The sequence below is a fragment of the Watersipora subatra genome, chromosome 3 (assembly GCF_963576615.1).
Source record: "Watersipora subatra chromosome 3, tzWatSuba1.1, whole genome shotgun sequence".
Taxonomy (NCBI): Eukaryota; Metazoa; Bryozoa; class Gymnolaemata; order Cheilostomatida; family Watersiporidae; genus Watersipora; species Watersipora subatra.
The window spans coordinates 47,739,362-47,752,671 of record NC_088710.1 but is presented as its reverse complement, the minus strand read 5'-3'; the positions used below and the strand labels follow the sequence as shown (position 1 = coordinate 47,752,671).

The window sequence follows — 13,310 nt, the reverse complement described above, 5'->3', positions numbered from 1 at the left end:
TTGATCTCGTTCCAGCTCTAGCTAAGAAAGCCATTGATTCCATTTCTCTGATCAGATTAAAACTTCACAGGCTCATCATATTTAGTCATTTTTAGTTCAGCATGATATTAGTCTATTCACCTAGCCAGGGTCTGGCGCTTCCGGTGGATGGGCTATTTGCCACCCTCTCCTTTCTCCCTTCTCTTTTTTCCCCTTCTCACTTCTTCTTTGGGGAAGGGGAAAAGAGAGAATGGGGATAGGAGAGGGTGGCAAATAAAGCCCTGATGGCTCATGATTTGTGTGCAACATTTCATAGCTTTTATACTTTTAATCTATGGTGGTTATCAGATATTATCACAGAATCGCTTTAGTTTACTGGATTTTGTACCCAAGAAGGTTTTAATGTGAAAATAAATGTGATTTTTTCATCTTCTCCTGATGAGCTCCATTGTTAAAAAGAGTGCAGTCAAGCATGAGGTACAATACAATGACGTTACGTTACGTGCTATTTAAGTCTGACAGGCTTTTTCCCTATTGGCCAATCTAGGTTTATATATCTATGACCTCCGCACACACACACACACACACACACACACACGCAAACATATATCTATGTATGTATGTATGTATATATATATATATATATATATATATATATATATAATTGTTTCCTCACCCTGGTCAGAGCCGTATAGTTTCACAGAGTCCCGCGACTAACAGAAGCATATACGGGATCTCGCTCGATTCCAAACAAACAGGCCACGCCTACTATTTTTATATAAGTTATAATGGAGAGGTCGCAACATTAATCAACAAAAACTACTCCCATTAGTAGCCACTTTGAAATTGATTGTTGTATCATGAACCATCTGAAAGAAAACAAAATTTCCTACAAAAAGGTGCTAATAACGTTTTTGTAAAAACGTAAAGTAAATGCAAAAAAGAGCGGTATTGAGAGCGAGGTATGAATATTCCATTATAGATCAGTATGTCGATCGGGTTTGTTTGGAATCGGACGTTTTTGTTTCCGGTTTTGGTCGCGAGACTTTTTAAAGCTATATGACTCTGACAGTACAGAGCTGTATAACTTCACAGAGTTTTGCTGCTAACGGATGCGCATATCGAAGCTCGCACGGCTCCAAGCAAACAAGCCGCGCTCACTATTGTTTTATATAAGTTATAATGGAGATGCCGCAACACTAACCAACAAAAATTACTCCCATTGGCAGTCCCTTTGAAATTGATTATTGTATTATACACCATTTGAAAAAACGACAAAATTTTCTGCAAGAAACGACCAATGATTTTTTGTAATAAAGTAAAGTAAATGCAAAATAGTGAGATGTTGAGAGCGAGGTAAGAATATTCCATTAGAGATCAGTATGTCGATCGGGTTTGTTTGGAATCGGACGTTTTTGTTTCCGGCTTTTGGTCACGGGACTCTGTGAAACTATACGACACTGACCCTGGTTAACCCGTATGGGTGGTAATTTCTGCTCTAACTCTGGTCTCCTACCAGAGACCTGGAGTTTGAGCACTCGCCTCAAGATCTTAGCTATTCTCAATAGCGCACTTTTCTGCAACTCACCTGAGTTGATTGCTGTCGGTATCTGGGCAAGCCAGATACCGACCGATATATATATATATATACATATATATATATACTAACTATGCCACCCCGCATTGCCCTTGTAATAGAGGAGTATTTGGACAGAAAATTGATTTGTATTTAGCATAATATTATTACAACATTTGCCATTCTAACTTTCAAACTACATATCATGAGAAAAGTGTTTTGTCTTACAAACAATGAGAAGTAGTGAGAGTTTTGCTATTAGCCAGTTTAATAATGTGAGCGAACAGCTTCTCGTGACGTTATGCTAGGACCCGCATCATACGTAAAGCAGTTAGGTATTGCTCTGATATAATGCCTTATATTGGCAGGCTAGCTATTTGACTTCCATAGTCCAGTGGGCTAGGCATAAGACTTATGAACGGCTTGGTCCGAGATCAAATTTTTTCAAACGGAATATTTAATTCAAGATTTTAAGATCTATGACCGGATTTCTGACATATATACGACATACTTTGAGAAATATATATATAGATATGTACAGTACACTTAGGTTAACAAGGGGTGACGAAACAGTTTTTATGTGTATATCTAAACTAAATAAAACTATTTTCTCACCTTTGTTCCCCCAAGTGGGTGGTAATATCTGCTCAAATTCAGGTCTGTTATATAAATATTTGGCCAGCTAGTAGAATTCAAACCAATTCCAGATTTTTTTCTGTAGATCTTTAGAGTGATATTATCATGAATAATTTTCAAATGGTGAAATTTTCTTAATGGTATGTATGGTATGTATTATTGCTCTTATTTTATAAATAGAAAAGTTCAAAACAGTTTCTTATGACATCCTCGTGAGTAAAACATGTTTCCATCTAAAACTCGGCTAATTTACAGAATACAAGTTGTAGCAGTCCTGTCAGTACTAAGTTCAAGTTTTGATACAGAGAGATACAGATGCGGGCCTTTCTTAAAAAGCTTTTTGCTGCAGCGGATCTGTAAGGTTCCCAAGATTTCTAAAATGTATCATCACCAATATTAGTTGGCATATTGCCAATATTACATATTATATCATGTTACATTATATTATAATATATAAAGTCATATTGTATTCTGGTATAAATGGTTTCGATACAAAACGTTCTGAGCCTATTTATATGGGATGTAAATAAAATTCTGAAAATTGGTTCTTGCACTGACAACATACGCATGTATGTGGCTTTTGAAATGACTAGTCAGTGAGTTTATTTTTAAATTTGGTAAATACAACTAAACAACACAGAAATCGCTCTTTCTAGAAAACCTATTACACAATATTGTACTAGTATGTAATATAATATCACCATCAGCACCTGTGTATTACCAAAGGCGCTACAGAGGAGCGTGATGAGCTATTGAAGAATGGTGACGTTAAACCCTCCGCACATTCATAACTTGATGGTCATTTAAGTATCCCTGACTTTTGCACAAAATGATAATCGATAAGGTCATATTTCTTAGTCACTTTTTTTTAATGAACAAAGCCATGCGCACGTGTACTCGCAAATCGAAAGGTTGGGTTATCTTCACTATCAAATGTCGTTTCCTGTATCCTGCATCAGCGAGTGCAAAGGTTTCACAGTTTCTTTAAAAAATGGTAATTGGCGTATAATCGTAACCAGTATCCGTTCGCCTCTGGCCCGTAACCGCTATTACATTTGTGCGCACCCGCACCCACTGCACACGTGTTACTCAGTCAATGAGCTCAAGAGTTCTTGCCTCGACTGTTAACTATTATTTCAGCTGTGACACGTGATTAGAGCTAATTGTTTGCAGTTATCAGAGTGGCCGAGGAAGAAGCAGTTTTGTTGCTGTCATTCTGTTTGCTAATTGCCCTAACCCATCCCTTGCTGAGCTGAAATAAAGGCTAGCAATCTTGTATGTGTAGGTGAAGGAACATATAGAAATTTCCATATTAATATACAGTGTTTAAAAGTTGATTTTAAACCTTCTACTCGGTTCATACAAAGGCTAAAAAGGCACGATCAATACAATGAATAGAATCAATCATTAACAATACAAATATTCACCAGCTTCATGGTTTGAGACTATGTAATTATGTTTAAAGATTTGTTCATCATACTTTCTCACAGTTCAAGGTTTCTAATAAGCCTGTGTTCTAACAAAACACAGCAGCCTGTGTTCTAACTAAACACAGCAGTCTGTGTTTAGTTAGAACACAGGCTGCTTGAGGTAGCTTGTCTGCAGTCTTGAGGTTACTTGTCTGCATTTGAAAATTTTCTAAACTAAAAAACATGATACAAAATTCCAACAATTCATTTTTGTAGAGCTGAACGTGTTTACAAGTTCAAAACACTTTCTCACGACAAGAGAAATACGTTTTGTTAAAACGCAAGATACTTGAGGTCTGCAGTTGTCTCTCATGTCTATCTGTTTCTATGCTGCAGCACAGACAATAAAGTTTCATGTTTGGCTGATAAGTCTAACACAGCCTTTGAATTCAATGAAGACCTTGTGCCTGGTCAGGTCTATGACAAGCACATGCAATGCGAGTTGGTATACGGAGATGGAGCCAGAATATGCCCTTATATGGTAAGCCTGTTACAAATCTACAAGTAGACTAACAATTGCCTGCAACAGATTACCAATGATTAGTTACAGTGATGTGTGAAATAAATGTCTTGTTTGTTGAAAAACTAAAATTATCATTTGCTATATTATTACTCATTGTGAATTTTGTCGATAGCCATAAATTATATATTAACTTAGTTTTCATTTTGTTCGAATTTCAAATATGTAAACCAAACAGCTGTAAATTATGTTTTTGAATTAAGGCCAAATTTTGAACATTTCAATTTTTTAATGGTTGAGGATACAATCTGTGCAGATATGATCCTCCTACACACATTTTTATTGGCTTATTTCAAATCATATACATGTACATGTATATATATACAGATTGTTATCTTCAACTATTAAAAAATGAAGTGTTTAAAATTTAGCCTTCACAATTATTTAGAAACATAATTTACTGCTGTTTGGTTTATGTATTTGAAATCAGGGAAAAAGAGGGTTAATTTAATATATAATCTATGGCTATTGACTGAAGTCATGATAAGTAACAATGTTGTAAACGAGAATTCAGTTTTCCAACAAAGGAGTCCAGTTTATTTCACACACCATCTATAACTGCTGTTCTATTTGACTGTTCAACTGATCTCTATGCGGCTGTCAACTCACCGAGTAATGCAACATAAGTTCACATACAGTGGTGCATGTAAATTTCGCATACCAGTGTCTGTACATTTAGCGTTGTTATAGAGGTTTCTCAGAGAAGCTGATAGTTAGACAGAAGTTACATGTTTATGACTTGTGGTTGTTTACCTCTGCATTAGCAAAGGCCATCTAATGGACAGCTCTTTCTTATAATTAGTGAATTTAAGTGCTCATCTACTCAAATTAGTGTAAAAATTAGCCTACTACTAATCCGCACATACACCATGTGTAGACTGACCGCACTCAATAGGCTGGTGTGTTATTACATCTAAACACACCTAGACAGGCTCAACACATCAAGCGCTAAAACCTACTCGATGCCTCTTTCTGTTATTTTAGCCGGTATGCAAGAGACTCTGGTGCACGTTGCCTGCCAACTCGGGCTGTAGAACTCAGCACATGCCTTGGGCTGATGGTACAGACTGTGGCAATGGAAAGGTGAGACTTGACCTTCTGTATGAAGCCCTTCATAAGAAGGCTTTGGCATATGTATTAATATTATATTATATTAATATTGTATTAATATTAATACTAGGCACGATAATTGGAATGCTTTAATTTACAAAACTTATCAAGGGAATTCTATAGAGTGACTAATAAGTTCTCTCTTATTGGTTGTTTGTATCTCTGCTAGTGTATTTGACCCATAGACATAAAGATGCGCATAGACATAAAGATAGACATTTGTAAAATATCATTCAACTGCTGACAGTAATGGTATTATTAGTTGTTATAGTTTTCTCCTTTTTTTGAAGGAAGCTAATAAAATGTAAGGCAAATAGGTAAAATGAGAATTCTTCATATGCATGTATGCTATATGTATGTATTCATATGCTGCTACTTTTAATTGATCCTAAATATTACGACTAACTTTAAACGAATAAAATATTTGACTATTAAGTAATGGAAAACTATAGTTTAGAAACAATTGTACAACAGGTTACACCGTTTATCAGCTTTTGTGATTTATTACAACACCATTAGCGCTCTTTGTTTCTCGGTCTTAGGAGATCAAAGCCAACCTGTTATAGGTTGCTCTAATAATTTATAATATAACTGTAAACCTTTGAGTAGTTGTCTACCGATCAACTCTGTTCTGCTAAGTTGATATTAGGCCTATAGTCTACAAGGTCAACCTAATATGAGTAAAATTAGTATTTCAAACATAAAAACTTGTGATAGAGTGCATTTTTTTCGGCATTTTCCAAATGTGTAGTTAAAATCTAGTGCTTTTTTTCATTACTTGACCTCAGTGGTGCCAGAAAGGTTTCTGCAAACTGAAGACCGCAAAAAGTGTGATGATCGATGGCGAATGGAGTTCATGGGGCAGTTGGAGTGAGTGTTCTAGGACATGCGGAGGTGGCGTGAAGTTTGCTGAGCGGACTTGCAGCAATCCAAGGTAAGCGCACTTGGTAGTAAATGGAATGCAAGGCCACATATGTCAATTCACTACTGTAACAAATTTGAGCATTGTAATGTGAAGCGTGCTGAATAATAGGAAGAAGGTCAGCTGCAACTTGTTACACGCAGACCTTAGTCTGGTTTCGCAGGTAAATGAGTTCTATTATACATAAAGCTCAAAGCTTCAACTTGGCAGCAGTAAAATATGCATGTATGTGTATCGCGAGCACGCTTCTTTTACCTGCGTATATATATAATGTTGATAAATATGATTAATGTTAACAGGGTGCGGCTGTCTGCAAACATCTCATTGAACAGCAGTCAAGGGCTTTTATGGGTTTCATTGATCTCTGAATGTACCTACGCAAATGGCTTGTGATGCTCTTCTGATGTCTGTTTTAGTCCACAGTCTGGAGGCAAGTTCTGCCTGGGAAGGAGAAGAAAGAATAAATCTTGCAACACTTCGGTCAGTTGGGCATCTAAATCTTCTTTTACCTCTTGTTTTATTCGCAGCACTCACTCAGATAATAGTTCACTGATAAAACTTAAAACATATACTATATCATGAACTCAATAACATTGCAGAAAAATTTATTAAAATTTTTAATGGTTGAGACTAAATAAATATATAGATGGATGAAAACTTCTATTCAAAATATAAAAAACAATATACAAAAGTGTTCAGTACAATATTATTATGAATACTACTGTTAGCGCTATAAATAGATACGAGAAAAACAGTTTCTTATACTTTGTATTGGAAAAGTGGTGTTCACCACTCAAGTTTGGGCCAAGTCATCAGAACAGAATAAGCGTCAGCATTTATACAAACCATGTGTTAGCTACTAATTATCATCATCGAACGGTTCCGGCTGTACAAACTTGTGTCTTTCAGTCAGGACTTATACTGCATATTAGCAATATGAGCTGCCCTCTAATCTGTCTGATGGTTTTAGCTGTTGTAGTGTCTATGTCTAATTTTTCAATGTTTTGTTTGATATTTTTTCTATTACTACTAGCGATTGTATTAAATACGTATATAACTTGGGAGTCATTTGTCGATGTTGCTTATCTGATTTAGATAGATAGCAGAGGCTTGGTTATCTGTATAAAGTGTGGATAAATGAGTTCCTGTAGACTAGCTTATACCATTTATAACATGAAGCATTTTCATCTTTGATAATTTGTAGTAATTTGGAAACTGATACTTCTTTCAACGCTGATTCTGCATGCTACACGAGCGTGTCTACTTGTCTATTAAATGCTTTTTTGCATTTACTTAAATTAGGCCGGTAATTGGATTTTAATTAAAGGTTTGCTAACTTTAAGAATGCTGACGTCAGCGAGTGCGATGTGCCTTCCCCTAACTCACCTGCTTGAAAGTTTTGAAAGAAAATAGGAAATTGTTAATACAAATGAAGAATTACTTTCATACATCCGCTGGCTGAAGTTCAACAGTGCAAACCTACACAGCTTTTGAAATGTAATTTAGTTATTAAGTGGTCTGTGAGAAGTTAAGGAGGAGCTATGTAATGTGAACTCATAGAGTGTTTATTAGTTGCGGAACCTGGTAGAATGGGTGAACAAGAAACAACTTTATACAGACATAACTGGTAATATTTGTGATGAGAAATGTATAAAACTATACTTATAATCATTGAAGATGATGTATCTTTTGTACTATGTTGGTCAGGTTCACTCTGAATGTCGAATGTTTCAAATAAAACTTATGCGTTTTACTCGCTTCAGTAGCTATATGTATACACAGTTGACATAATGACAGTCTTTCTTTAGAATTGTCCTATAGGACAGCCAAGCTTTAGGGAGATGCAATGTCGATCTTATGACGGACAGAGATTCAATCGCTTAGAGTTACCATCCAATCCTCAATATGAACCGCACTACGCTGAAGGTAAAACAAGTTGAGGCCCATAGACAAATAAATTAAGGAGCAATGAATAAATTTTTGAATATTGTTCTACATTGTGATTAGTTTGCGAGCCTCATGCTTCATAACTTTCAATAATTTTTCCAGTCTGGTTCAGGAAGTAGTTTAGCACCAATAAAAGTAGAAGGATACTGAAGATGAATGGCTTGAAGTAATAATAGCATTATAGGTTGTTAAATGTTTACTCACTGGCGTTCCAGATTGCAAAGAACATTCCTCCCTAAACCGTAATAAAGATTTTAAAAAAATTGTTTCCTCACCCCGGTTAACCCGTTTGGGTGGTAGTTTCTGCTCTAACTCGGGTCTTCTACCAAAGACCTGGGAGTTTGAGCACTCGCCTCAAGATCTTAGCTGTTCCCAATAGCGTACTTTTCTGCAACTCACCTGAGTTGATTGCTGTTGGTATCTGGGCAAGCCACATTTTATGTGTCGGTGTTATTGCACCCAGTGCCCCAATGACTACTGGGATTACAATTGTTCTTACATCCCAGCATTTTTCAATCTCTTCTCCAAGAGGGAGATATTTCTCTACCTTTTCTTTTTCTTTGTTGGCTATATTGTAGTCATTGGGTACTGCTATATCTATTGTAGTAGCTTTCTTGTTCTCCTTATCCACCACCACTATATCTGGTTGGTTTGCCAGGACATGCTTGTCAGTCCGGATGTAGAAGTCCCAGAGGATCTTAGCGCGGTCATTTTCATTGACCTTACCAGGAGCTTCCCACCAGTGTTGTGGTTTATTAAGGCCATACTCATCACATAAACTTCTATACACAACACCTGCGACATGATTATGCCGCTCAGTGTATGCGTTTCCTGCTAGCTGCTTGCATCCACTGATGATGTGTTGGATAGTCTCAGGTGCATCTTTGCACAGTCTGCATCTAGGATCGTCTCTAGTGCGATAGATTTTTGTCTGGAGTTACCTTGTTGGGAGCACTTGCTCCTGGGCTGCCATGATTAGCGACTCTGTATTGGCCATTAGGTTTCCTTTGTTTAGCCACATATATGTCTGGTGAAGATCGCCAACTTTAGATATTTGTCGGTGGTAAGCACCATGAAGAGGTTTCGTGTGCCCAGTCAATTTCCTCATCATCAGGGCGAAGGTCCATTGTAAGAGCAGTCGATTGAAATTCAGCTAGCAACTTATCTGAAGTGGCCATGGAGGCTGCATAGGCTTTGATGCTTTGCTTTTTCACTTTCACTGTCTGCTGTACACTTTTGATTCCCCTACCGCCATCTTTCCTATCGAGATACAATCTAGTAGTATCAGATTTTGGGTGGAGTGCTCCATGCATGGTCAGTAGTTTATGAGTTGCTATATCTGTTTTCTTGATGGCTTCCTCAGTCCACTTTATTATGCCTGCTGGATATCTTATTACTGGCAGTGCATAGGTATTTATTGCCATGACTTGGTTCCTGGCATTGAGCTGGCTCCGTAGGACCTGCCGAAGGCGTTTCTTGTATTCAGTAATGGCTTTGTGACGTACTTCGGCTTCGTGGTTGATGTTGCTTTGCATAATCCCCAAGTACTTGTACCCTTCTTCTATATCTTTGATGGTACCATTTGGCATTCTTAGGCCATCTGTGAGCATAGAATGGTCTTTCTTAAGAATTAGCCTTCCACATTTCTCAATACCGAAGGTCATTCCGATGTCCTTGCTGTATACCTGAGGGAGGTGTTTTAGCGAATCAATGTCCCTTTCTTTGTTAGCGTACAGCTTGATGTCATCCATGTAGAAGAGGTGGTTTATCTTGGTGCCACTCTTAACCTGGTACCCATATAGAGTCTTCTCCAGCATATTGCTTAGAGGGTTTAGGCATATGCAGAAGAGCAGCGGTGATAAGGAGTCACCTCGATAGATGCCTCGCTTAATTTTTAAACTTGCCAGCTTTTTATACATATATATATATATGTATAAGTATATATATATAAGTATGTATATCTATAAGTATATATAGGCTATACAGTAATTCAAATCCAAACTCAGGTTCCTATAGGTCCTTGTACTTGAGGCAAGACCTCCTAATGCCGATCAGGCCTCCATAGCTTGAGTTCCTACAGACGACCAGGCACGCCACAGAAGCACATATAAAATAGTTATCAGTTAAACATGGCTTCTCTGAATAGTCTGTTGAGATGCCTTCGTAGATCCTATAGCAGTCGGAATGCTTTCTTCGTAGCAGTTATTAGTAGTTGGGGTTATTAGACCATTGAGCACAGCGAGATAATTAATAGAGCAAGAAAAACACTTTTTCTCAGACTTATTGGACCAAATTTTGTCCCAGAAGCATTCGTTTTTTCTGTTTCTTTAATTCATTCTAGAGTTTATTTTTTTTAGTTTTAATTGTAACTAGTGTGTTTAGTTTTGATGCTTCAGATGAGAGGGAGAAGTGCAAGCTGTACTGTTCGGTCAGTGGAATTCAACCAAACTATTATAAGATGAATAATCAGGTAGAAGATGGTACAAAGTGTATCAAACACGGACTGGATATCTGTGTAGCTGGAAGGTGTGAGGTGAGCAGAGTGATACAAACTCAACAGCTCAACAGAGTTTAATGTTTGTATTATATTGCAAATCTGTTCTTAAAATATATATACAGAGGACTTCATTGATATTGCTTTCTGTGTGTGTAATTCTTAGCGGGTTATTTTGTTGTTGTTTTATCTTGTGAACTCTGGTTTTATTCCGTCAGATTGATAAATTAATCATACATGTATGTGTATATGTATGCATGTGTATACATATACATGTAAATATATATACACGTGTCTAAATATGTATACCTGAATATATATGTACATGTGCATATATATATACATATGTATATATACACGTATAGATATACTAGATGAATGCTCGACCCTGTACAAGTAATCAACTTAAACAACATTTACCATTGGAACTTTCAAATGAAGGCGTTTGTTTATTTTTATGTGTGCTATAAGTTTAATTAAGTTTACGCTGTACATCTATTTATAGCATTTTGGGAAGTTTAGGCACATATGTTTCTTCTAATACACTGGCAGTCCCATGCACCATTAAAGGTTGACAGGTGTAATAAGTATGTCCACAATTATTCCATGTTATGGAAAGGTGGCTGCGTGACATGGTGGTTGCCACGCCTGTCTGCAAAACCGGTGTGTCTATGAGTTCAATTCCAATGAAAAGGATCTTTTTTTCGTCCCTTTATCGTAACTTTATCGCTAAAACTGGACATACGACATTCAACAGACCAAAAGACCAACAAACGCTTCGTTATATATATAGATAGATAAATCAATATTAATCGCCTGGTGAAAACAGCTATAAATCTCTTCTCATATATTTGTTTTCAAGTCTAAAAGTTGTAGAGACTTTTGTTTTGATATACAATGTACTTGCATGAAAACTTTAAAAAAAAGATAATATATGACGTAGACTCTCAGTCTATTACTAGTTTTATTCTAAGTCTACCCCGAACAAGCTTTTATGTATCATTGATTGAAATATAAAACTTTGTTATCTAATTGTTGGCGTTTGATGTGTTTCAGCCGGCAGGTTGCGATAATAGGCTTGGCTCTGGGTTAACTAATGACATTTGCGGAGTGTGCGGAGGAGATAACTCTACATGCCGAATGACTACAGTCTCTGAACAGGCTTATACTCATGAGGCCATGACCTATGGTTATAATAAAGTTACAACGCTGCCGATAAATGCATCATCAATAGAGATCCTGCAGACGGTCGGCCAGATCGATGAAAACTATTTAGCGATTAAAGATAGCAAAGGAGAATATCTCTTCAACGGCAACTACATTGTCATGATGTATAACCTGGAAGTTGAACTGAAAAATGGGGCGAGAATAGAGTTTAGTGGCTCAGAACAGGAAGCTGAGACTATAATAATTAATGACTTCATCGCGGAGCCGTTAACTGTGGAGGTAAGGGGATACAACTCTCTATTTAATGTATGCTGTACAAATATTAGCTCAAGATGCTAAGTAAAGTGTTTCAATTGCACATTGAATGCGTCTAGTCATGGTAGGCAATGTCTAGTCTGGTAATGCCCAAGATTTCTTTCGTTCAGCCCGCAGGTGTGTCTCAGGAGCCAGACGGAATTTTGAAACCAAATATTTTTAGCGATCTAGTAAAAGGCTCAAAGGCATGTGCACCATGCCTTCTGGCAGAAGGGATGGACTACATGAGTGTAAAGTTTGGATGAAATCAGGCAAAAATGTGAAAACTCATAGCATTTTCGCAGAGTAACTGACACACGATGACAAAGCGGGGATTAGCAAAATATATTTACAGTATTCACAATATACAAATATGAAGGAAATAGAGTGACAGCTTTGAGCACAAATATGAAAATTATTATGCGTCTAATTTAAAGACATGAAATAAGAAACGATCTGTGAAGCCTTATGGTAATCAGAGGTTCGTCTCGGAGACTTATACAAATACCAAGCTAATCAACCATTACTAAGCTCTAGCACTGGCATCAGTTATTATATTTACTTGACAAGATTTTTTGAGAGTTAGAATGCAAATACGTTTCAAAGCTGCAGTAATTTTACACAGTTTATGGCCTTTCGAGTGAAATAATCATAATAAAATGTTGTCTCATATTATTTTATGGGTAGAGCAATTCATTCTCAGATTACCCACGGTTGTGGGATGTGGCAAGGCTTGTCGGTGCTTTTATAGTGAATGTTTGTTACCAATCCAATAGATATGCAGCAATTTAATGCAAAATTGTCGGTATCACAGCTACTTGGGCCAAATTTATGCATGAAGTTCTGTGCTTTATGCAGGTACTATCGGTTGGGTCTCTCCAGCCAGCCAATGTCCACTATAAGTATGTGCTGCCCATAGAGGGAGAAGTTTCTTTTCAATGGGCCATCAACAACTCATGGACAAATTGTGACAGCGAATGCAGAGGTGATTATTCGTTGCGCATTTATCTGCAAGTGATTTACTCTCTCTCAAGTACCAAACCCTGCCAGGAAGTGGGTAATCCTGGCTTTCCACCACTTCCTTTGTTCTATTCGACAATGCTCTCTCCGATCAGTTCTCTTTGCTACTAGTGATTTACTATCTGGAAAAAATCAGGCAAAATATTGTTCAACGAGCAATGTGGTTCTCTATGGCT

General features: G+C 37.1%; 1 protein-coding gene across 1 annotated transcript in view; it reads left to right on the top strand.

The window, feature by feature from the left end:
* The window catches only part of LOC137389846 (A disintegrin and metalloproteinase with thrombospondin motifs 9-like), a 62,205-nt gene that overhangs the window by 16,151 nt on the left and 32,744 nt on the right, over positions 1-13,310 (top strand). Inside the window, exons 8-15 of the mRNA XM_068075983.1 lie at positions 3,997-4,141; positions 5,165-5,263; positions 6,079-6,224; positions 6,629-6,692; positions 8,021-8,138; positions 10,556-10,692; positions 11,710-12,099; positions 12,973-13,099. Of these exons, the coding sequence (XP_067932084.1) occupies positions 3,997-4,141; positions 5,165-5,263; positions 6,079-6,224; positions 6,629-6,692; positions 8,021-8,138; positions 10,556-10,692; positions 11,710-12,099; positions 12,973-13,099 (1,226 nt within the window). The remainder of the gene's footprint in view (positions 1-3,996; positions 4,142-5,164; positions 5,264-6,078; positions 6,225-6,628; positions 6,693-8,020; positions 8,139-10,555; positions 10,693-11,709; positions 12,100-12,972; positions 13,100-13,310) is intronic.